General features: G+C 35.1%; 1 protein-coding gene across 1 annotated transcript; it reads left to right on the top strand.

The window, feature by feature from the left end:
• The first annotated feature begins 4,341 nt into the window (after window positions 1-4,341).
• Window positions 4,342-19,782, top strand: LOC138709272 (transcription factor Adf-1-like). The gene is made up of 2 exons (XM_069839930.1): window positions 4,342-4,642; window positions 18,982-19,782. Exons 1-2 carry the CDS (start codon window positions 4,495-4,497, stop codon window positions 19,608-19,610), a joined length of 777 nt encoding a protein of 258 aa, XP_069696031.1. The 5' UTR covers window positions 4,342-4,494; the 3' UTR covers window positions 19,611-19,782.
• Window positions 19,783-26,923: the final 7,141 nt, after the last annotated feature.

The raw sequence follows: 26,923 nt of genomic DNA on the forward strand, positions 1-26,923 counted from the left end.
TAGTTCAGCACAATACAACTAAAACTACCATTCAATATTGCAGCACCATCATATGCTCGAGCTATGAGTTTATTTTCTAAATTGAAAGATGATAGACTGTTTTAGAACCTCGCTCAGACCGTTAGTCGTGCGGTTGTTTTCTTCTTTGAAAGAAAGAAACCTTTCCACAGGTTTTATGTGCTGTGGGTGGCATATAGGGCTAGTATTGATATTTTTGTAATTTTTTATGTACTTATTATTATTGATAACGATTCTTCTTCCATTACTTTCGTAGTTTGTTTCATTCTTTAAAAGCACAGAAGCAGAAGAAAATATCAGATGATAGACGACATTAAGATATATGGATCTTATGAGGAGACAAAGAGGAAGGCAGAAAATAGGAAAGACTGGAGAATGCTGGTTTGCAGTGAAAGACCTGCCCTTGGGCAGAACACTGTGAATGAATGAATGAATGAATGAATGAATGAATGAATGAATGAATGAATGAATGAATGAATGAATGAATGAATGTATTCTTAAAGTCTGTGGGGTGTTACTGTAATAATTTCTTTTAATATTTTCGCTAAATTTTCGTCATCTTAGCCCTCAAATTCATCATTATGCCGTATGAAATCTACGCAGCACCCATAATCTTCCGCAGATTTTAAATTTTCTTCCTCTTATTTCTCTCAATTTTTTAAATTCTTTCGGAGGACGTCCACACTTTTAAGAAGAAGAAGAAGAAGAAGAAGAAGAAGAAGAAGAAGAAGAAGTGGAAGGAATTAACCTGAAGTCAACAAAAGCTCTCTGGAAATAATAATAATAATAATAATAATAATAATAATAATAATAATAATAATAATAATAATACATAAAAGATCTTCGTTATTTCGTTATTTACTTCCAACAAACCACCCCTCAGTCTTTAAGTAATCAAACATAAATTTCAATAGAAGCTTTTCACGCGACATGTGTTGGCGGAACAGGCACATGATTTAGAGGCCAGACTTCACAGTACTGCGGACGAGTGCGGAGAGTTACAGATAAAACCTTCAGTGACGGACTTATGTCTACCAATATACATACACAAGTAAGTTTCACTCTCTACACTTGTATAGGTCATTCGTTATCTCGTGAAACCTACACGCGCGTAAGGGCAAGAAGAAAGCGGACTGAGAAGCTTCCCTCCTTCGCTATGTTTCCACTTTCAGCTAGCTAGTTCACTTAGCACCACTATAAGTTTCTTACCATTTTAATATTATCCTGTCATTTACGTTTCGGCCTCTCTAAAGGTCTTTTTCCGTCAGTCTCCCAACTAACACTCTATATGCATTTTTGAATTCCCCCGAACGTGCTGCATGCCCTGCCTACCTCAAACGTCTGGATTTAATGTCCCTAATTATGTTAGGTGAAGAATGCAATGCCTGTAGTAATGCGTTGTGTGACTTTCTTTATGCTGGGGTTTCGTAACAAGCTCTTTTTTTTTTACGGTGATGGGTTGTTATCTCTTCGCCCTATCCCCTAGCTGGAGGACCACGCCTTATCGACTGTCCACGACTGCTTATTCAATATATTTGCAGCTAGCGTCCATATCTGGAGGCCGTTTTCTCTATCACAACCTGAGGACGCTCCATGCCGTGGTGATAGGATCCCACAATACATAATGGTATTGTCCACATCTGTGCAGTAACGATTAGCGCGTCTGATCGCTTAACCAGGTGGCCCGGGTTCAAATCCCGGTCGTGGCAAGTTAATTGTTTGAGGTTTTTCCGGGGTTCTCCCTCAACATAATATGAGCAAATGCTGGGTAACTATTGATGCTGAACCCTAGACTCATTTCACCGGCATTTTCACCTTCATTTCATTCAGATGCTAAATAAACTGAGATGTTGATACAATGTCGTAAAATAACCCATTAAAAAAAACATGGTATTAAAAAGCACAAATGATGACATTTATCTCCATAAATACCTGCCCTGATTATATAGTATGAATCTCAGTGTCTAAGCTAAGAACAACTCTTATCGTTGTTTTCTATGCTGTGCTGCGTACGACGCGACGCGACGAGATCGTTATTTGAAGGTCGCTTGCGTGCTGCAAGTCAGACAGATAACAGCTGATGGTGAAGGTTCGTGGTGGCATCGTTGCCAACCTATGAACGACTTCAACTACAGTGTGAAGCACGTGCGTGGTTCCAGTACAGTGATGATAGAGAACTGTCAACCGAGAGAGGACTGCAAAGGATTTCAAGTGCAGTAACTTTTCAGATGTCGATCAGTCAGGTGACTGCTTTTTTTATCAAACGGCTCGAGATTCGATTTCTACCAACTATTTGGTACAGCAAGAAAGTGAAAGTGGTAGGTCCAAGTTTCGGTTTATTAACATTATTAATTTCGAATACCGAATTAATCAAATTGACGCTAATTATAATAAAATGTATGTTAGCTAAAAAGTAGGCCTAAAGCCTAATATAATTATTGAACAATCAGTGCCGTACGCAAGGGGAGGGTTACCGGGTTTACCCCCCCCCACCCTTGAACTAAAAAAAATTACATATTTAGTTCTGAATAATTTTTATCCATAATCGTTTTCTCTTCTCTAATTTTTCACTGTTAGAGTAACAAAATCTATGTCGACATAAGGCATAGTCCTCCTCCCCTCCTTGAACATAATCTCTATGCTTACTGCTGCCACGTTCGAATTACTCGTATAACAATGCTATTTTTATTATAGAGACACCTACCGCTTAGTACCGACCTCGTAATAAACTGAAGCCGAAATAATATGAAATTTAACTTGTGAAACATATTGGTAAGGTTGTTTTGACAGTTCTGCAGTGTAGATGTTAAATGTTGTGATTTTAAACTATTTTTAAGAGCGGTATTCACACGATCGTTAGTTTGAATTCTGATTTTATTGTGAAATGTTCGTTAAACTTTTGTGCATTTGACAGTTCGTATAATAATAATAATGATGATAATAATAATAATAATAATAATAATAATAATAATAATAATAATAATAATAATACTTACTTACTGGCTTTTAAGGAACCCGGAGGTTCATTGCCGCCCTCACATAAGCCCGCCATTGGTCCCTATCCTGAGCAAAATTAATCCATTCTCTATCATCACATCCCACCTCCCTCAAATCCATTTTAATATTATCTTCCCATCTACGTCTCGGCCTCCCTAAAGGTCTTTTTCCCTCCGACTTCCCAACTAACACTCTATATGCATTTCTGGATTCGCCCATACGTGCTATATGCCCTACCCATTTCAAACGTCTGGATTTAATGTTCCTAATTATGTCAGGTGAAGAATACAATGCGTGCAATTCTGTGTTGTGTAACTTTCTCCATTCTCTTGTAACTTCATCCCTCTTAGCCCCAAATATTTTCCTAAGCACCTTATTCTCAAACACCCTTAATCTCTGTTCCTCTCTCAAAGTGAGAGTCCAAGTTTCACAACCATATAGAACAACCGGTAATATAACTGTTTTATAAATTCTAACTTTCAGATTTTTCGACAGCAGACTGGATGATAAAAGTTTCTCAACCGAATAATAACAGGCATTTCTCATATTTATTCTGTGTTTAATTTGCTCCCGAGTATCATTTACTGTTGCTCCCAGATATTTGAACTTCTCCACCTCTTCAAAAGATAATAATAATAATAATAATAATAATAATAATAATAATAATAATAATAAACATTTAAAATATCGATAATGTAAATCGTAAACAATTTAAATAACAAAATTCTGCGTAGGCCATTGTGAACAATGAATAATAATTACTTTTTTCAGAGATTCTACTTGGTGATTTAATTTGTAAGACATAAATTTGGCTTAAATTAATGCAATGTTAACTACAGTATATGACATAACAGGTACCATCATTCTACATAAAAAGTTCAGCGTTTAGACCTACTTAATGTCTATCTTGAACTCGCTAAGACTTCAATAAAATTATTAAAATGTATTTTGCATGTTCAACTTTCATTCTTCAGACAGATTCTTCTTCCTCTGTCCTGGCGAGTTCTCCGATTATTTCTGCACTCCTATATATGCATGCACTTGATTATGTTGAATTCCACATCTTAAATTAATGTTACTCATACCGTACTATGTATTATGTAAAAATAAATCTTATTTTATGTTATTATGAATGGTGCGTAGCCTACTTCAATTTACGCCTTGAAAGTTTTGGAACTATAAAAAATGAGCGTAAATATTTCTGAGTGGACTGTACTGTAAATACAAACACACTCTATTGCCATTTGGACAGACTCCAAACGTTTCCCATATAACTTATCTTGTCTATTCTTTATCTCCTACGAGGGTGTAATTATGCAACTATTGGCAGCTCTGAATTTGTGGCTTGCAAGCAGGCTGCATGAACGTCGTGTTATACCAGTATCAGTAAGCAATACGCATGCGTTATGTTGTTATTGTAGACTTCTTTGTGACTGGTGTTTATTAAATGCCAAAACCTCTGCATTTTACTGTTCCGTCATGAAAAACGATCCACAATTAAACGTTGCTCTTGTGGAAATAGTTGAAAAATACCCTGAACTATATGATTACAGCCATGAAAAATATTCGAACAAGTTGCACGTGGAGAAAGTATGGAATGAAATTGGAAAGCAACTGAATGAAACAGGTAGGTGTTACCATATACAATGTAGAAAAAAAAAAGTGTAAGATACCGGTATTACATACATAAGTACCGGTATATGAAATCATAATCATATTTACATATTTTTTTATGTGATTTGTAATTTAGTATGAAGCCACACAATCAGTAGTAGGCCTGGGCCTGAACAAGGTTCGGTAACATAACCTCAATGTACTGTAGGTAAAAATATGGCTACAAAGGCTCAGAGCCTTTTAACAGATTTTTCAGTTCTTTCTTGGTCAATCAATTGACCATTTCTTTGCCGTGAATAGCCTGCTTTCGTATTCCAGCATTCATATCAACTTGACTAAATTGTGGGCCTATATTGTACCCAGCCAGTAGATCTGTTATGATTGTCTGAAAGATATTCCATGATCAGTTTAAGTCCCACCATAGAAAGTTTATTAACTAAAAACATTTGCCTTGTCAGAGCATATTAAAATGCGATAAAATTATCTTTGTCGCCTTTCATAATGCTTTCTTTTATCCTCAAATATTGTTTAGGTCTATTCTATTTCTCACCAAAGCACAGTGGTCCAAGCGAATCTAGCAGAACAATATTATTGTACTTGCAACTTGAAAGTGACAGATCTTTAGCATAAATAAAGAAAATATCCAAAATAATTATCACATTGATATTTATGACTTATGATGACAAATTAGTCTACAATACAAAATGATTACCTACCTACTTTGAAAAAAAAAATTGGAACGGTACAGTTTAAAGGCCTATAATGGACTAAGCCTACTTGAAATTTAAGAATGAATGTAAGCCTAATACCTACATCACAGGAAATTAATAAAAAAATAATATAATAGACCACATAAAATAAATTTTAATATAGGCCTAATTATAACATAATATAACAATTAATGATTCGAAATACTGTAGGCCTAATACCTGGAAATCTTATCTTAAAAAGTCACAATTTTCTGAATTTCTCTCACAGTACAGTCATTATGGCACTGTAATTATAGGCCTAATATTTTCTTCACATAATAACAAAAGTCATTTTTTGTTACCAGTACCGTAATTTTTTTTTGCGAAATAATTGGAATCATTCCATAGGGTGTTACTATTCACAATTATTCTTCTGTTTGAAACACTCCTGTTTTCCCTAAAATATGCAAGTCGGTACCATATAACATTTGTGCAGAATTTTGTAATAATAAGTAATAAATAATAAGGCTAATTTAATAATTACTGAGCATTATGAAAACGCAGGAATCCTCACTGTTAAGTCTATGGACTTAGGCTATGATAATTTAGCCTTTTATTCCAAGATTTAGCCTATATTGTGACATTGACGCATTACATTCCATACACTTAAATATGCATAAACAAGTCGGCCTATCTTACTTCCTTGGAGATGCGGTTTATTGTCAGTTCTGTCGATTTGGTACAGTAGGCCTATTGGTCCGACATCCTAGTTTAGAATTTTTTTTTATTGTTAATCACCTTGGAAAGAAAGACTTGACTATAAAAAAAATATGCAAGAGACGCATTTTGCGGTTTAAAGCCTGTTTTAGTCTATAAATGTCTTTATAACATAGGTTGTTCGGGGTAATTTGGGTATAAATTACACTGAATAAAACTTTACCAAATCTTCAAATGCATGCCAATTTAATATATAATTATGGGCTATTTCACAAAATTGCCTATCACGGAGTGTAAAAGTTCGTGTTGATCACAGTGATAACTTACTGCTTGGTAAAAAAAAAAGAAACAAACTGTTTTTGTTTACCAATCTATGACCTGACACATCACATTCAAAGCAAAATTCAGCAGTGACACAGTAATAAATTCATATAGTCTATTAGGCCTATGTGTACATTACACATATTTATAACATATTTTTAATAAATTTAGTAATAGCCTAGCCTACATCAATTTAAAAACGTGGGGTATTTTCGGTATAATTAGGCCTAAGCTTATAGATTAATTGGCACCTAACCTATTTTTTCGTTCCAGTGGATCATGCCACGTACACAAATAAAGGATTGACGAAAGATAAATATTCAAAGTGTGTTCTATCCCTGATTTTAATGGGAGATATTTTACAAAATAAGCCTTATCAAGAACTTAAGTAAGTTGACTAACATATTTTTTCTTTAAATCTTGTTAAGGCCTAATTAAAATTTTTAAGTTCCAACATAACCTGTACATGTGTACATCCTGTTCTTGGCTACATACACTATCCTATAGTTGGGGTAATTTGGGTTTATGAGGACTTTAAAGCAAGTTTTACTTCGATGAAACACATTATGCCCAAATTGCATTTAATATGTATTTGTAGAAGAATGGAGTGTGTGAAATGAATGGACTGAATAAGAAACAAAGCCATGTTAGAAAGAGTGGATGAAGAAAGAATAATGCTGAAACCAGAAAGAGAAACAGGAATTAGCTGGGTCACTGGCTAAGAAGAAACTGCCTACTGAAGGATGCACTGGAAAGAATGGTGAATGAAGAAAAGTTCGTTGCAGAAGAAGATATCAGTTGATAGACAACTTTAAGATACATGGATCGTATGCGGAGACAAAGAGGAAGATGGAAAATAGAGAAGATTGGTGAATGCTGGGTTTGCAGTGAAAGACCTGCCCTTGGACAGAACACTATGAATGAAAAGTATGAATGAATACCTAAATTTCTCCATTCATAGGGTAATTTGGATATAATTAAATTTAGGTTTTTATTACCTTACCTTACGATTTTTAAGGAACCCAGAGGTTCATTGCCGCCCTCACATAAGCCCGCCATCGGTCCTTATCCTGAGCAAGATTAATCCAGGCCCTACCATCATATCCCACCTCCCTCAAATCCATTTTAATATTATCCTCCCATCTACGTCTCGGCCTCCCCAAAGGTCTTATTCCCTCCGGCCTCCGAACTAACACTCTATATGCATTTCTGGATTCGCCCATACGTGCTACATGCCCTGCCCATCTCAAACGTCTGGATTTAATGTTCCTAATTATGTCAGGTGAATACAATGGTTTTTATTATGTTAAGAAAAGTTCAACATACTTGAAAATGCAATTGAATCATTGTAGAAGGTCACTGAATGGAAAATTTTGTCATGGCAACAGGCTATGTGTCTTCGAACTTAAAACAGACTGTTTTTATAACCAAACTACCCTGACCCTGACTTTTTTTTTACAGGTGTGTCAGGACTAGTTTTATTTTAAAGTAGATGTAAGAAAATTTTCGAAAAAAATTATAGCTAGATATGTTTTCCATTAAGGATATAGTTAATTGCATGAACACAAAGTTCTCAGTAACTTATATGTAGGTTGTAAGTTTTATTACAAAAAAAGGAAAAGAGACTCATATCTTTAACTAAAATATCCACTAGAAATAAATGCTTTCAGTTGTTCACAGTCGCTTGTAGCCACTGACAAATCTTACAGAAACTGAAGCATCTGATGCCAAGATGTAAGTCAGCGATCCCAACATTCAACTTAGAGTCTCGACTATGCAGTCGGATTTTACAGGCTGCATCATGATAGGACAGTAGCCTACAGATTTACATTGTGCAGTAAGTTATTTGTTTTCATTTAGGCTGTTTTTTCGAGAGTGACCAAAATTACTTAAAAGTCAAAATTGTCCTGCTAGATTTGCATTTTGGACCTCTGTGAAAAGTGGACAAATATTTCCCCCCCCCCCCTCCTCCAATCTACATGCGATAACAGCAGTTATCAGTTGAGGATCATAAGTATGTAGCTTAAATGGTCACTTAGTTATAATGTCATAAGTAGGCTTCGAGACTTGGGACCCAATACAGTAAGTTTACTGTGCATATACTAAAGGTTGTTGACTCACTGCAGGTAACAAAAGGTAAAGATGTGTTGAGGTAACAATGTTGCTATTTAGAATAGAGTACGGTAGTATGGGGAAACATACACATATGTACATTCTGAAAGTAAATATACTTACACAATGACAATGTCAAAAGAATGTGAAAAACATTTATTCTCCTGTCTTTTATAAGCATTTGTGTTTAATTATACACAGTGTTAATGGCGGAAATAAACATGTAGCAATTTTAATTTCTTCATTTATCCTATTGGTCGTCTTTAGGAAGTGCAGTTACAGTACGGAATTGCATACATCATCAGTGTCTCAAACTTAAATCTTTTTCGGTTATCTGCCAAACACAGTTTGTACTGTGAAAAGCTGCGCTCTACGTCGCATGAAGTGATAGGAGCAAAACGAAAAAACCTGACATCATTGCAGTCTCTAAGAGACAGTCCTTTATTCTCTGGTGACTCTATGTCCACAAATTTGTTGTTTATATTACACAATGTTCCATATCTGTTAGTTTTACATAAAATTGATTTCCACTTCTGTTTTACACGTTCAGTAACTGGTGTACTTGGTGTCTCATTAATTCTCTGTGTCATTTCCTCAACTAATATGAGGGCTTCTGGCATCTCTTGCTCTGACTTTTCTAACCGTGTAATAGTTCCAGACACAGTATGAAAATAGGTTTGTATGAAAACCAATTTATTCGTCAGAACCTTCAAATCCAGAGCATTTTTCTTTGCATATTTGTTGTCATTTATTCTATACCCCCACCCAGTGTACGCTTTACCACTATACTCAGTACGCAGTTATGCGGATTTCCCACTGAACTACTCTATTGGGTCCGAAGTCTCGAAGTCTAGTCATAAGATGATAACAGAGCTCTCTCCCCCCCACAGAAAATCTTGTTATGTAAAGATATGCCATATGGTTGTCTGTCAAGGACTTTTAAATAATTTAAAATACTTCACTTTGATCTACATTAAAATTGTTTTCTGCAACTATTTCCTGAAAGTGTGTGTTGCAACTGTAAACAATTTTCTCGATAACATTGTTTGTGGAATGTGTAGACTAAATGTTAAATTACTTCCTCATATTAATAAACAGAATCCTTTCTTGTAATATTGTTTATTAAGCTATTTTGTGATAAGATATAGAAATTATTAGTTGATTTATCTATAGCCTACACATCTCTCTCTTTCACACAGAGAACATGATAATTACAAGTTCTGGCTATAAAATTGTTTAGTAGAGACCAGTATCACATGCCCTCACAAAGAACAGCATGAGAATTACAAGTTCTGACCTTTAAAATGTAAAGGAGAGGCCAGTATCACATGTCCTCTACATACCAGTGTTCTTTAAAAAATATTTCACGTGATGAATGGCTAGACATACTATGTACTCGTTTTATTCACTTCAATAAAGAGAGTTACAGTAACTTAACTAAAACACGATTTAAGCTGACATTGAATTTAATTGTAGCTATACTACATATTTTTTTATACAACAAAAGCTTACTATAGGCCAAAACTTACACATCACAATAAATAAGACAAAGTAAATCACTGACCTGATTTCTGAATCTAATCTAGTACTTCATTTTTTCAAACTCAAAAAATATACCCATAAAAATAAATAACGTACTTAAAATAATGATCTAATTGATCCTGCTTATTTTAGTATGCTCCAAAAATTAGTTTATTTGATATAATCTGAGATAATGGTTGGCGGAATTATGGATGCCCCTCCAAACTGGACTCAACTCTTTTTCTCTTAATGTTAGAAAATATTGAATTCAAAAGATCTTTTTTGCTTTTGTTTATGATTAAGTTTCTGTGCTTAAATTGATGAATTAGTGTCTTCAGATTATGTGTCTGGACTATAATATTTATTTTAAATTTCTGAATGTATAAGAATTTCTATACTTCATTTGAGGAATGAAAGCACTGTAATGTATCTGTTGTAACAGCCTGTATTCATGTGTTAGAAGTCTGCAGATGTTCAGGCCGCCACTTGGAGAAATATGAATAACATACTGCACGACAATGCAGAAAAAAGAAAAGTGATCCCCGTATAATGTGTAAACTTAAAGACGAGATTAAATAAAATAATTAGAGTTTACATTTCATATGATATCTTCAGGAAGGTACCGGTAAACTTCTTATAAAAGAGTTTCTGTTAGCACTGTTACTTAGTTTTATTTATGTATGCATGTATTTCTGTACGAGAGAGAAGAAGAGGGAGATTGTTTTAAGCTATGCCCTATTATAATTTGTAGTAGACCTATAGTTCAAACCTTGGACAACTCGGTCCGAAACATCGTGGATATGGATGTAAGACTGTAAGAAACATGCCCCCGAAAATACCTTTAATAAACGATCATATTTCGATATATTGTACCATGGTCAAGCTATAACAGGGGGAGGAGATAAATGATGTCACCCATAACCCTGTTATATGGGGATTCTATGGTATTTCTCCCCCCCCCCCAAGGAAACAGTTCTCTCTCCTCCTTGGTAATTGAAATAGGTATGTATTGTGGATCTCTCCTACACAAATACTAAAATTACTGGATAACTATAAATTCAAAACTTACATATTGCCAATAATTTTGTAATTTTTATCTTAACTGATCATATTATACCTGCCTAATGAGTGAAAAAAAAGAAGTAACAGATTAAAAATTTTTGAAGCCACTTGAAAGATTGAATAAATCAATAAGTAATATTAGTATTTTATGATACAAGAGAATAAAGTAGGATTTTATTCATGAGTGGAAAGTTTAGCACTTTGGACGTAGTTGAAGGTGATAATTTCCATTAGAGAATAAAATCGATTTACTCTCGCATTGCATACAGCGTTTTATGCAGTACTAGTATCTAAACCAGAGTTTAATATTAAATTATGGGTCTATTGTAGGTTGTGCATTGACTGTGAAGTGATGAATGAATGAATTTCTGAAATTTGTTGGTAATCTGTTGGTTTCCAATGAGATGACTTTTTTTTTTTTTAATGGTAATTAGAACTTAAGTCACTGCTAAGAATGAAGTCATTGTTGCGTTGCCAAGGACGACGAAATAAATAGCAGTTTGTACACCAGTAATGTATAAGTAGCATTAACAACTTATAAAGAAAGATAACATGTTCATAGAAAAGTAATAAAAAAAAAAAAAAGGACGAAATAGATACTACAGAATAATGTAGAAGGATGCAGAAAATTAGATCAATTCTAAAGCTTCGTAGAGATCAGTTGTGTAGGCTACTATATTAAAGTTTTCATAATATGTTAGTATAAATGAAAACGTAGTAGAAATGGTACTGGACGTAGTTGCTTCTTGATAACAAACACATTACAAATAAATTTCATACGTATTAATTTATTTATCACTCCTTCATCTAGGCTGATCAGACATCCCCGATTTCTGGTGACAGTCCCCGGTTTTGAGTTGCTGTTCCCGGGGAGCAAATGTACCCATTTTTGTCCCTGGAAATTAATTTTGTCCCCAGAAGTTTTGATTTTGTTCCAATAACATTTTACACGTAAATATTTAAGTATCGTGATGAAACTGCTGTGATTCATGCACATTTCTGAATGGTTCTCATTATGAGACAGAAGAACCAGTGAGCACAGTATGAGATATTCTGCACTCTTTGAGAAGAACATAGCATCTTAGTCTTCATTTGCGTTGCATAGAAGCATTAGAACTGCTTCCATTTTTAAGTACCGTAGTTAAAAAAATGAGGAGTTTTGTGACAAACCAACAGGTGAAAAGTGGTGTGATGTTTTTGAACATTAAAAAAAAAAAAAATTCCATTCCATTTGAAAATCTTCTCAAAATAGTGTCATTATTCATGTGTCTTTCAGTCAGTAATTCATCAGTTGAAAGACTTTTCTCCACAATGAATTCAATCTGGACTAAAGAAAATTCAAGAATGAAAATTGAAACAGTTAAAGCTTTATCACAAGTAAAAATAAAATTTCATTTCTCATGTGAAGTACTTAGTGTGAAGCTGTATGGGAATAAACATTATCCTTAGAAAGATATATTTTTCAGACAAGTACTTGTAAAATGTGTGTGTTAGAGTTCAGTGTGTACAATATTATGTGAAAGACTTCCATGTATGCGTCAGGATTGAAATGTAATTCTTAGTGGCTGTAATTATGTATAGGAGTTACGTGTGTTTATGCCTTTATTTCAAAAAGTTAAGATAATCTACACATTTAGTGTGCAAAATTCTATAATTGTATCTAGTGTTACATGTATTTTCTGCAACATTTAAACGGAGAGTGACTAGATAAGCGTTTGTGGTTTTTCTTGAAATTGGTGATGTCCCCTGCTGGATCATAAAAAATCTGGTCAGCCTATCATACCCACACATTATCAAGAATGGGCCCACAGTTAAAAAAAAAAAATCATATGTACTCTGGTTTAGATACCAGTAATGCTGGAAACATTGTATGGAACACGAGAGTAAATGGATTTTATTCTCTTATGGAAATTGCAGTAGAAGTCTTGGTATAATGTGATTGGGGACATATTTTGCTCCCATATTATAGCTAAGCAGTGGTGTATTGAAAGGGGTCTGTAGAGTGACAATACTTGTAAGTTTTTGTTCTTTCATTTACTCTTTAATTGCTTCTCCTAGGATGACCTAGTCTTTGACTGCAGTTCTTCACACGATCAGTTATTTAAATTTTATCACTCACTAAATAAGATTTTTGTTTTCTTATACATCATGACACGTGTGCTGAGCTCTGGAGTCAGTACTACGTGAACGTGCTGTATGATTTGTACTATATACCAGTGGACAAGGGGTGAGGATTGTTGCCTTCGGTTGTTTTCTAGTATCAGAGATGTGATCCTAAAAGTAGAATCCTATATCAAGGGGATTTTCTGAGAAAATAACTAAAATTCGTTGCTCAAGAGTCAACCCTTTACTGTATACTTAACTGATTGTAAAACTATGCAAATCTGGCTTTCAGGTAGTAGCTCCCTGTAAAGCAGGTTGAATAATTTCAAGGAAAAATTGTTCCGGGGCCGGGTATCGATTCTGAGACCCTTCGCTTAATGCACAGATGCTCAATTGAAGTCACACAGAATTTGTGTGCACTCTAAGTTGGGTTCTGGCGTCTTGTCAGCCCATTTAAGTTGTGTGGATATAAAGGAAGAATTGTGATGATGTCGTGTATAGTTTCTGGGGTAGCTCAGTCGGTAGAGCATTCGTGCACTAAGCGAAGTGTCTCGGGATCGATACCCGGCGCCGGAACAATTTTTTCCTTGAAATGATTGTAAAACTGTTATGAATTCAATGGACTTCACAAAACTATTCAGAATGAGAACATCCAGTTATGCAAAATTACCTGGGTACAGTAATAGGGGACTAGAAATGGCACGGGACTCCTTGTTAACTCCAGACAGAATTAGTGATAATTGTAATGTAGACTAATTTACACAAGAAAGTTACACAACACAGACCTGCACGCATTGTATTCTTCACCTGACATAATTAGGAACAATAAATCCAGATGTCTGAGATGGGCAGGGCATGTAGCATGTAATAATAATAATAATAATAATAATAATAATAATAATAATAATGATTTATTTTAGCTGGCAGAGTTAAGGCCACTCAACCAGCAAAAAGTGTATATAAAAATGCATGAACTTACAAAGAATCAACAATTTGATTTAGATGAGAGTTACATGTATACAAGAGTTATTTACGAATTAAACAACAAAATACTATGAACTATTAATTAAACACTGAAATAAACTGTGTAGCAGAATTAAACTAAAATACATAGAATGTTAATATATTTCAAATAATATTAGATTATAGAAAGAGATTATTATGAGACAATTAAAATACAGCACAATCAGGATGATGTCTAAAGAAAAAAAGTAACAATGTAGTCAGCGATATTTTAAATCAGTATGGTTGGAGTGAAATGCTAATAAGGTTATCTTTTAAGCTGTTCCTAAAGTGTTTGTTGTCTTGCAGCCCCTAATACTTTGTGACAAGGAATTCCATTGACGCGAGGTAGATATTGTAAAAGATGATGAATAACAAGATGTTCTATGAAGAGGTATACTTAGCGTGCCACAGATAAGTGATCTGGTATTTACGTCGTGGTTAGAGTATAGATAAGAGAAACGAGAAGAAAGGTAATTTGGTGTTGAAGTGTACAGAATTCGAAAGAGTAAAGACAAAGTGTGTAAAGTTCTACGTTCTTTAAGTCGGAGCCACGAGAGACTTGCGAAGGACGGTGATATGTGATCATATCGTCGGATGTTGCACACGTATCTGACGCACATATTCTGAGCTCGCTGTAACTTGACTGACAGTTCAGAACTTAGGTCACTTAACAAAACGTCACAATAATCGAAGTGCGGCATTACTAGGGTTTGTACTAGGGTAAGTTTTAGTTGCTGGGGCAAGAAGTTTCTCAAGTGACTCAAACAGTGAATGGAGGAACAGATTTTTTTTATCGTTTCTTTAACTTGAAAATTCCAACTTAGATTATTATCAAAAAAGAAGCCAAGGTTTTTTACGACAGATGAATGAGGGATTAGCGTGTTGTTAAGGATAACGACTGAAAGATTACTGTTATTAAGGGAGTTAACTAAACGCTTATGTCCAATAATTATGGCTTGAGTCTTACTTGGATTATGTGCGAGTCCGAAATTGGCCGCCCAAGTGGAGACAGTGGCTAGGTCACAATTTAACTTGTCAATCGATTCATTGATCGTATTGGGTCTGGAATGTATGTAAAGTTGTAGGTCGTCGGCATAGAGGTGATATCAGCAATACTGTAAGTTCTTTGATACGTCATTAATGTAGATAGAGAAAAGTAGTGGTCCTAATACGGAGCCCTGCGGCACTCCCGCCTTTGTGCATCTCCATTGGGAGAATTGATTATCAAGTGAAACACACTGTTGGTGGTCCCGTAGGTAGGAATCCATCCAGCATGTATGGGCGAATCCAGAAATGCATGTAGAGTGTTAATTGGGAGACCGAGGGAAAAAGACCTTTGGGGAGGCCGAGACGTAAATGGGAAGATAATATTAAAATGGATTTGAGGGAGGTGGGATATGATGATAGAGACTTTATTAATCTTGCTCAGGATAGGGACCAATGGCAGGCTTATGTGAGGGCGGCAATGAACCTCCAGGTTCCTTAAAAGCCAGTAAGTAAGTAAGACTAATTTACTGAATGTCCACAATTAAGAAGTCCACTAAAATGGTGTCATTTTTTTCCTTCTAAATGCCCGCTCCCACTTAGCGGAATCAAATCAAACAGAGTTTCTCTTCACAATGTATTTAAATGGAAGATAGCAGAAAGCGGCATGTCAAATCGAATTGAAGCAAATCAAACAGAACAAAATTCAGGAGCTAGAATATTTGTTCCACTGCCAGTACAGAATTTCTTGTTTCGGGTATGATCTTAAGTTCTCGTGAAGCCTTCGTGAAAAAACAAATGAACCATATCCACTCTTGGCGGCTTGATTCGTATACTATTTAAAGTTATTGCTGAAACAGTACGTATACAAAATCACAATTTAATATGAACGAAGAAAAATTAATAAATCTTGTGTAGAATTATCTTCTTTTGTATGACAAAACACAAAAGTATTGTTCAGTTCTATTCCACTAGATGTGAGTGGCAGCAGACTTTTTGTTTTTATTTGATTCGATTCCGCTAAGTGAGAGCAGACCTTTAGGGGACATACTCTTCACCATGTTATATCTTAATCTATGGTGTATCAGACTGCACTATATCGGGACTTCCCTTGGCTACAGCTCGATCTCTAAACTTTCCACTCATGAATAAAGCCCTACTTTACTCTCTTGCACCATAAATTGCTAGTATTAAGTATCTTGATTTATTCCTGTCGTACCTGTTTATTACAGTTTTCTTTTTAGCTTATAAGTGGTAGTGCTGGTGATGGTGAGGGTAGAAGTGGATGCAGTAGTAGTTGTGATGTGATGGAGGATGGAGTAATGGTAGTGGAGTGGTTATTATATTGCTAGTGTTGATAATGACGATGATGTAATGATGATGGCTATGATTATGCTACTGGTGGTACTAGAGTCCGAATTTTTATGTAATATTGACCCTAAATGTAATTTACTAAATATGTAATATTACATTTGCACAGGAAATTAAAAATAAATTATTTATTAAAAAACTAGTTTTAGTTTAACTAAATAAGATTAATTCATACAAATTACATATTTATATATGTCACCATATAGGTTTTGATTCGATTATAAAGTTAATCAAGGCATGAAGAAGGCATATACCACAAGATATCCCTCCATATTTTCAGCAGCTGAAGTTCCTTCGTGATTAGATAGTATGTTCTTATATACCGAAAATGATTTCTCCATATTGCACGGGGTTGCTGGTGCATATTAATTTAAACAAATGGATGTGCCTGACAGCAATGTCTTCTGAAGGGTTCCGCATTTTTCCGATAAAGATCTGGATAACAGTAAATAAATTACATAACCCTGATTTCTTTCAAGGACTGCTTCGAATTTTTTCACAACTACCCAAGTGGTTGTCTTGTCTTGAATGCTGAAATACAGTATGTATCCTGTTATGTACTAACACCATTGAGTTTAAAATTGTTAAATATTTTTATAATTTTGTTTTAGTTTATGCTGAAATATAGATTCATTGTCTTTATTTAATTGAACAACATTGGCATGGATGTTAATTTTATTTAAAAATATGTAATTATCTTAAAATTATGTAGTATTTTATGAAATATGTAAAAATTTGTAGTATTAAAATTAAATTTAATGATCTTAGCAGCCTAATTTGCCAATGCTAATTGGGGGTTGATGAGATACATCCTAATACATTACATATGTAATTACATAAAAATCCGGACTCTAGTGATGATAAAGAAGGTGATGATAGTGGTTGTAATGGTGATTGCAGTGGTAGTGATGGTAATGTAGATGGATCTGTTGCTGGCGGTGTGATGTGAGAATTTTGTTGCTTCTAATGAAAATGATTATGTACTTATGAACACAGTTATTATAATGCTGCTTATGTTAGTGATGGTGGCTGAATTTTATTACTGAGGGGGAAATAGTAATAATGGTGGTGATAGAGGAGATGATGGTTCCGGTTGTAATAATGAAAGGAGGAAAGTTATAAGAAGAAGAAGAAATTACTGGAGTAGGTAGGGGGGAGGAATTCTAGAAGATCAGATTACTGATCTGTAACAGCTTTATTTCCGCTTCTCATTGTAAATGTACTGTTCATTATATTTTGTGAAGTTTTTTTATTTGTCCTTTAATTAACAGACATTAAGACTTAAGTCTTTCGTTTATCATCTTTTTGTGAGTAATGAATCATAGCCTTGCTAGTGTCCTATATTTTAAATGAAATACAACTCTTTCTGATTTACAAGATTTTAGAAAGGTCTTGTTTGACTTATATACGAGGCCAGATAATTTAAAAACGGGACTGCTTCACTCCCATCGAAGATTAAAGGAGGGATGCGGATTGTTAGTGAAAATTGTGAACCTTGAAGGTTCTGCAATGCAATGAAGGTTCTCACTATTGAACTTAGTTTGTCATTGAGAGTGGTTTGAAGTGGATGCTGCATTGTTACCTTGCCAGAATAATGCCTAGCAAAGGGATTGAACAACATGTTAAACTCAAATTTCTTGTGAAACTGGGAAAATCCCCAATGGAATGCATTCAATTATTAAAGTAGATGTATGGGGTTAATTTAATGTCACATTCACAAGTGACACAAAAGCTTTAGTGAGGGTCAGGAGGAAGTGAAAGATGGGTGAACATCTGGATCAAAATTCTAATCGTTTTCTTCGACATCAGGGGTCTTGTCATGGTTGAACAGGTGCCTGAAGGTCAGACTGTAAACCATGTAAACCAGCATTATTATATTGAGGTTTTGACATGGCTGAGTAAAGAAGAAGAAGCAGCCGGATCTTTGAAACAACACATGGATGCCGTATCAGGACAGTGTATCCACACACAATGCTCTTTTGGTGAAGAAGTTTCTAGCCGATAAACGCATTCTAGTGCTTAAACATTCTCCATATTCGCCAGATTTGGTCCTCTGTGACTTCCTCCTCTTCCCCAAAATGAAAAGTGTCCTGAAGGGAACTCATTTTTCATCCGTTGAAGAGGCAAAGGCTAAAACAGCACAACTACTGAAAGCGTTGGGGATTGATGAGCTGCAGCATTGTTATGAACAATGGAACAATGGAAGACACGCATGTAGCAGTGTTTAGACAGGGAAGGGGAGTACATTGAAGGGGAGAAGAGTTAAATTTTAAGTTTCTGGAAATTTTAAAATCAGTCTCATTTTTAAATTGTCTGACCTCGTATACTTTTATTTTGCCTATGTATGTTTTGAAAAAAAAAAAAAACAGTAACCATAAAAATTCTTACAGTTGACACAGATACCTGAGAAATTCGGGTATAGCCAAAAAAAATTATATTTATCTAATTTCTAAATAAATCTTCACAGGTGCTGCGTGTCGAGAAAGATGGGGAAATTTACGAGGAAATTACAGCAGAGCCCTAAAACCAGTCACTATAGGAAATGGACCAAAGATAAAGAAAGAATACTACCTCTCCCAGAACATGAGTTTCCTTCTACCATTTATGAAATCAAAGTCAGTTACAGGGATTGCTCAGTCATCAAGCACTCAATCACAGTCAGGTGAGAAGGATTCAACTGAAGAAATCAAAGAGCAGCATTACGACACAATGACTGATATAGATACTAGCTACATAAATGAGGAACATCAAGAACATGAACCAGAACCCATACTGCCGCCAATTGAGAAACCTGCATTAGTAGTGGAAGAAATCAAGAAACCTTCAAAGAAGAAGATCAGAGAAGATTTTGAAAATACTGTAATCCAATATATTAAAAGCAAAAAAGAGAAAAGAAGTTCTCTGAGTGACCAGGAAGATGCAGATTTTAGTTTTCTGAAAAGTTTACTTCCAGAAGTTTCTAAACTAGATTCGAGAAAGAAAAATTTATTCAAGGTTTCAGTTATAAGTCTTTTACATGAACTGATCTATGGGGAACCAGTTTCTCCTGTATTTGTGCCAAATTCTGCCTCATTTATGGATAACATTTCGGTATGATTTTTTTTCTGCTCATAATTGTATAGTACATTCAGAAATGTATCATGTATATACATTTTTATATCTTACCTTTGTGATAATTATTATTATTATTCTTAACTTTAATTATTAGCTCATTTGCTTTGTACAAAAAGGGAGTTATTAAATTATACATTGTTTTTCATTATACAAAGTGTTTTTGAAATCTTGGAATGTAGGCTTTCATGGCCGGGGTTGATAGAATGGATATTTTCCGGGCTAGAGGGCCGTGGTCTGTCGGTGTTACAACCAAACGTTTCGTCCACTACTCTGGTGGACATCTTCATTGGCGTGGTACACGTATGCGGAGAGATCTGCTGTGTGTATCAGGAACTGGCATTGAGACTGGTAGCACGTCGATATTTACAATGTGGGACTGTCGTTGTTGCCGCAGTCCGCACCAGTGGCTTCGGTATTCTGATTGTTTGTCATAGTGTCTAATTGTCGGAGAAAGCAGTATGCCACACTTCTATGCCAGGTTACATTGGGAAGCTATTGAAATTCATAAACACAAAAACAACTTTAATCGTAAGGAGGAAGGACTCAAGGTCAACAAAGATTGGTATCAGGCCCTCAGAAGCACACACACATCAAACCCTTTCTCCGACAATTAGACACTATGACAAACAATCAGAATACCGAAACCACTGGTGCGGACCGCGGCGACAACGACAAGCAACAACAGTCCCACACCATAAATATCGACGTGCTACCAGTCTCAATGCCAGTTCCTGATACACACAGCAGATCTCTCCGCACACGTGTACCACGCCACTGAAGATGTCCACCGGAGTAGTGGACGAAACGTTTGGTTGTAACACCAACAGACCACGGCCCTCTAGCCCGGAAAATACGCATCCTGTTTTTGAAATATTTGATTACACTTTGGGAACATGTGCAACTGACAGTGAGAATGGAATAAGTTCAAATACTTATGATGCTACTTGATCGGGCTATAGCCCTTCAATCCTCATATTTTCGTATCATATAAAGTGTCCACAGTGGCCTTTTTCAACAGAGCTTCTATATTAGGAACCACTGTGACATAAAAAATTGCATGAATTATCTCCCCAAACAAAAACATGTATAACTTAATAGGATTTGTAAGCATTTTAGTCGAACTGCCAAGGACTACTATGACCAACTGTATACCAGTCCTTGGTTTGGTACAGGAGGAGTGATTGCATGGCTTAACTCTCAATTTTTTTCCTTTGTAAATGTCCCAAACAGCTTGTGTTTGCCCTTTCTGTTTTGATATAAATGTTCTCTGCAACTGTACTGTTAGTAAAGGGTCATCACATTCAGGAAACTACCATAGAATATGATTTTATACATATGTAACTGCTGAAGAGGACCACATTTTGAACATTTCCTATGATGTGTAGGCTACATATGAGGTTTGAAGGGCTGTAACTAGAAGAAAAAGTGTTTGGACCTATGTTCATGTGGATTTATTTCATAATCAGAATGCATGCAAACTAAGTTTAGCCAAACATTCGAGGAACATTTTGTGTGTACTTAACCTATCCTTATCAGTGTTAAGTTAGTCTATTACAATAGTAGTTGCTAAGCCTATCATGTTAAACGTTAAGAGCGTGAAGACCAGAAACTTTGTTTGAAGTTCAGCAAGACAGTAACTTGTAATTGGTCCACAGTATAGTCACATCCTTCATACTCCCCTGACTTGGCTTAGCATCTTGTAATTTTCCCTCCCACTATAATTTTACAATCTGACTTTCATTAGACCCGGAAGTTATCACAGCTACAATATTATGAGAGTGAATGTGCACAGGGTGTTGCTACTGTTCAGTGAAAATCTTTTAAAACTAACAGTCCGCAAGTTGGCTGCTTACTGTTGGCCTCCCCCCCCCCTACCCCCTGCATCCGTTGGCATCTCCATCCATGAGCTCATGTCACTATAACACTTCACCAGCATAATTGGAAGCTATCTTGAACTGTGGACAGATCAAATTTAAATTAACATGTATGTTAATGGACAGTCCTAGTAATGGCAGTGACAGTAGCCATTAACCTCACTTTCAACTGCAAAGGTTCTACAGTGTCAAAATTCAACATGGATGGCAAAAAATGGTAGAGAAATTTTTCTTGGAATTCAATAGGACAATATTGTTTTCTATCCAATCAATCCATGACTTGACAAATGAAGGGCCAAGGTTGACCAGTCAGCTGCTAGTCTCATGTCCACATGTCTCAGCAGAAGTAAAGGATCATTAGACCAGAACAGAAGTTATCATGTGGTCATTACAATTCCCCTAGCTGTTATAGCAACTTTTGAAACTGGATTTTACAGTCCTAAATCTAAGACACAGGACATACAGCTATATTCATCCTGGAAGAGGCCATCGGCCTACTAAAGATTTCATCGCTATTTTAAAATCCATTGCCCTGAACTGAACTCACTGACCTTGCATCCCATGTCTGGCATGGTAATCACCAGTGGTGGGGTGTGATTTTGTCGCTGTGATAGGTTTGTCACTGGTTCAGACTGTGACTACAGTTTCAAAATCACAGCTCTGAGAAAATGAACATCTCTCCCAATATGTGACTCACAGCTAAGATGACTGATGTACGAGTGTCATGCTGAAAATCATGAGCAACCCATTGTTATAAATCTTAATTTTTATTTTTTAGACAAACCAGGTACATCTTAATCTACGGACTTTTCTGTCACTTTTCAACATAGTCTCCATTTCTTTGCATACATTTTTTCCCCTGTTCTTTAAGGTTGAAAATTCCCTTGCTGTAGAAGTCCGTTTCATCTTTCCAAATACACTGGCGCACTGCTTTCTGGATGTCCTTAAGCATCTGCAGCTGCTCCTTTATAGAACTGAAAAGATGGTAGTCGGGACTGTAGGGAGGATGCGGAAGAGTTTCCCACCCAGATGTTCTGATTTTTTCCACAGTGACACAATCAGTGTGAGACCACGCGTTATCGTGTTGCAGGATGATCTTTCCAGGGTGTTTATTGCGCAATTCACAACGAAGCTTCAAAACTGTCTGAATATGGTGGACAGCATTTATGATCTGTCCAGGTTCAAGAAATTCAACCAAAATGCATCCCAGATCTCATCAACTCTTTCCTTGTTGTGTTCTGTGGAGGCAGTTCGAGGGCGACCGCTACGAGGCTCATCTTGGATGCTCATGTTCCCATCTTCAAAATGTTTCACCCATCTCCTAACACAGCTGGCGCCCATGCACACATCTGTATGCATGCTGAAGTCTGAGGTGAATTTCAGCAGCAGATTTTTTTTCTTTAATAAGGAATTTAATGACAGCATGCAAACATTGACTGTGGTCACATGATAGAAGTTAATGACGTCACAATATGTCAATACATAGTGTAAAGTCTGTAGATTATGATCATATAATAATTTTTGTTACATTGTTGAAATTGAAATTATAGCAATGTGTTGCTCATGACTTTCAGTACGACCCTTTGTACATATTTGTAATAGGTCCAGAGTGCAGACAATTTCTAGTCTTTATTAGTTGAATGACAACATAACTGAGATTTAATTAATTTTTGTCCCACTCTAAATGTACTGACCACTATTGTTGATCTAAGATATGGCACAGGTATATCAACTCAATTCACAGAAGAGCGATAAACAACTGTCAGCTCGTGATGAGAAACATTGGTATTCCTCATGGCTTGTTCAGAGGTAAGTAGATGGCAGTGAAATTGAGTTCTACGACGACTTGGAAATCTACAGACTGGAAACAGAGCCCCACAATCGCCAAGAATCATCCGAACACACTGTGACAAAATCACTATTATCTATTAGTGATTTTCCGGAGCTGTTCACATTTCGGAGTTGTGATAGCAAAATGCTGTCCCACCCCACTTGCCGCCTGTAGTAATCATTAGATGCCCAAGAACATGTTAGTGGAACTTAAATCACGAACTAATACAAAAACAAATACAGATATTAGAGACTAATTTGTAGAAATGAACAGACTAATATGCATACTATAGGTCTATAAAATTCTAGGCCTAAATGAACAAATAAGCAGTGCTTAAATTGGCCCAGTATGAGCCAGGGAGGGGCGTATGCAAGGAGGGGTTAATGGGTTTGAGTTTGAACACATGCTAACAATAAATTCTCAAATGTTTATAAAGTATAATTGAATGCATATTAATACAATAGAGCATCAATTATCCGAAACAATTGGGAACGGGGGGTGTTCAGATAACTGATTTTTCGGACAACCAATCATTTACGAAAACAAATTGTACTGGTGTAATAGGAGCAGTATGAATCAAAGAAACGCTGATATTAAACACAAAACTGTACATATATATATATATATATATATATATATTGTATCACACATCTTACAAATAACACAGAGAACTGATTAGCCTAGATTGACAAGTTCAAAATGGCCATTAAAGTAAAATTTGCTGACTGGAATGCTTTTGGTTAACCGATGTTTCGGTTGATCGGTATTCAGATAATAGATGCTCTACTGTAATACATGTATGGATGCCGGTACTGTATTAGATGTATATGCATAATCTAAATATCTTAAGTGCTGAAAAGAAATGAAATTTAAGAAAATGATTAGAGATAGATTAGAAGACCAGATAGTATCGAAATTTCCAAAGAATGCTGGAGGAAGATAACCAAAAGTTAATTAATAGATAAACTAAATGATCCCATTCATAAACCAAAAGAGAAGAAAGACCACAAACACCTTGGAGGTCTAGAACACACCAAATGATGAGAATAGAGAACTAACAGAGTCAATGGCGACAGATAAACTATATAGATGTATTTGTTGCTATTATAAGGACATTTCCATCAATAAGGGAAAAAATTCACATCTGTATCATCAGAAATGTGGTGAGTACGATTTTTTACTGTAACATCTGTTACATGACATTTCTAGCATAACATGTATACTGCATATTATGGCTGGCACTAAAAGAGTGTAACTAGGGGCTGTATTCATAGACATTCTTAGCACAGGCTTCTGGTGGATGATCAGCTAACATTTTTCATATTCATAAACCAGTGTTAGCGATATAATATGATATGATATGAATCCTGTACAAGTAATCACTCGATAGCCTGGGCTAGTTTAGCACGCTCGTGGCCCAGGCTAGCGAAATGTCTATGCATAGCACCCTTAATGTTTAATGTAGAGACTAAACGAATAATATTATAATTAGTATGCAGGATATGTTTCCACACAATCACAATACATGTAACATCTAAAGAAAAGTTTATTTAACTTTCATGACACCTTTTCTAACTGAATTATATGGGTCATTTCATTGTGACATTTGAAAGACAAAGTTGTTTTACATGAATAAACTGGACTAAATTGACAACATTTTCATGTAAATTTAAATCATACATATAAGAGCAGATATTTGAAGGAAATTACCTAAAACGATTCCGTTAATATGGAATAATTGGAATGCAATACATTTGTATTAGAACGGCATAGACTATCACTGATTAAATGGAACGAAATTGAAGCGAGAAGTTCTCTAGAACATAAACATACAACAATAATTATTTAAAAATATAGCAACTTTGTAAGATTTGGGATTGTACAGGATAAAGATACAAGGTTTCTAAGGAAGCTGACGTAGATTGATAAAGAAATACATGTTGTAAAAATAGATTTGATTTATTTTTAGGTAATGTTGATTTCATTTTGTTACTTATTTTTTTCTGATCAAACTAATAGACATACACCATTTAATGTGCGTCAGATTCATTAATGTATTGTTATCGATATATTTTTAAAGTTGTCATCCTTTATCATTTATGCTTCATGAGAAAATGGGGCATTTGCATAAAAAACCAAAATAAAATCAACATTATTTTAAAGATTTAGTTTTTTTTTTTTACAACTTGTATCTCTTGATAAATCAGCGTCAGTTTTCTTAGAAACATTACATCTTTATCCTGTAAAAATTTCAATATGATATCGCGAGTAATTCCTAAGATAATGGATCATTAAATAAGAAAATTTAACATTAGCGGTATAGGATAGTTAATCTACCTTTAAAGCTGCGTGTTCTTGAACCCACTGCTGAAGCAGTAAAATTCTGGCACATTTTTCATTAGGCATCATTAAAAAAACTAATTCAAAATTAATAATTTTCTTGCAACTAAACTGTTCTAAAATACAATGCACTCTACACACTGTCGCAGTTTCTTTTATTTGTCACCATAATAAAATGAAATAATCTGATTTGCCACATTGGCAAGTAGAAAACAGAAAATTGCATCATAGTGCCTATATTATTGTTGGGAAGTGGCGAAATTCGAATTTAGCTACTGCAAAAAAGTCTATCAACACTTCCTGTAACTTCCATGCTGATCCTATTGCAAAAATCTTATGGACGTGCAAAGCAGACCATAAGGTGGCTTCTTGTTTCCATTATCTCTTTATCTTTTCTTTTAATCTCAACTTTCATCCACCAAAACTTCCCAGTTTTACAGATTTTCACAGTCAGCAATGTTTGATTATGGAATGCTTTGTTAATTTCCACAAAAATTGTCCACACTGATTCGCTGACAACAGTGCACTGTCTGAATGTTGTCAGGTTGCAATAAATAAAATACAACTACCATAATGTGTTCCAGTACCTGCGTTTCTTCTGTATTCAATTTTTTCGATATTTCGTGTTCTGAATCTTGGATTAAAAACACCACATTACTAAAAAAATAACAAAATATGCTTTCATATGCTATAAAAGCTGAATTTTGCATTAACCTCTTAAATATGCATATATATGAACTATAAAATCTTTAAATTTGGTTGCAAAAAGCTTGTAGTGCATTTATATTATGGAAGCATATGATTTGAAACTAAGGAATAAAACATAGAAATATGCTAAACTCCGCCCTCTACTCGTAAGTATTAGCAAGCAGAAATAATAACATGGAATTAACAGTTAATTCAAAGTATTTTTGCTTAATATCAATTAAATTATTAGTAATGTTCAACATTTTTTCATGCACAGTTAAATTTGTTATGAAATTTAAAAGTGACTTATCAAAATTCAGTTTCTGTGATCATTTTTTGTGTTGATCGTTGTCACGGGTGTGTGCTTGTCAAGTGATAAGTGATTGCCATGTAACTATTGAAAATGGATAAATTTTAATACCAGTAAAAGAAATTGTCCAAAACAAAACTGCAATAAACTGAAGAGAATGATAAATTGGGCTGCAGTAGTGGCAGTGAAACTAATAGCTCATGGGTTGAGCAGTTTCCATGGGTATTATGTGAAAAATCAGACGATGTTATTT

This window comes from Periplaneta americana, chromosome 11 (assembly GCF_040183065.1).
Source record: "Periplaneta americana isolate PAMFEO1 chromosome 11, P.americana_PAMFEO1_priV1, whole genome shotgun sequence".
Classification (NCBI taxonomy): Eukaryota; Metazoa; Arthropoda; class Insecta; order Blattodea; family Blattidae; genus Periplaneta; species Periplaneta americana.

Bases quoted from the DNA above. Each gene is read 5' to 3' on its own strand.
- LOC138709272 (XM_069839930.1), top strand. From the start codon at position 4,495: ATGAAAAACGATCCACAATTAAACGTTGCTCTTGTGGAAATAGTTGAA. The intron at 4,643-18,981 runs GTAGGTGTTACC...AAATCTTCACAG, and splicing joins AAAGCAACTGAATGAAACAG to GTGCTGCGTGTCGAGAAAGA.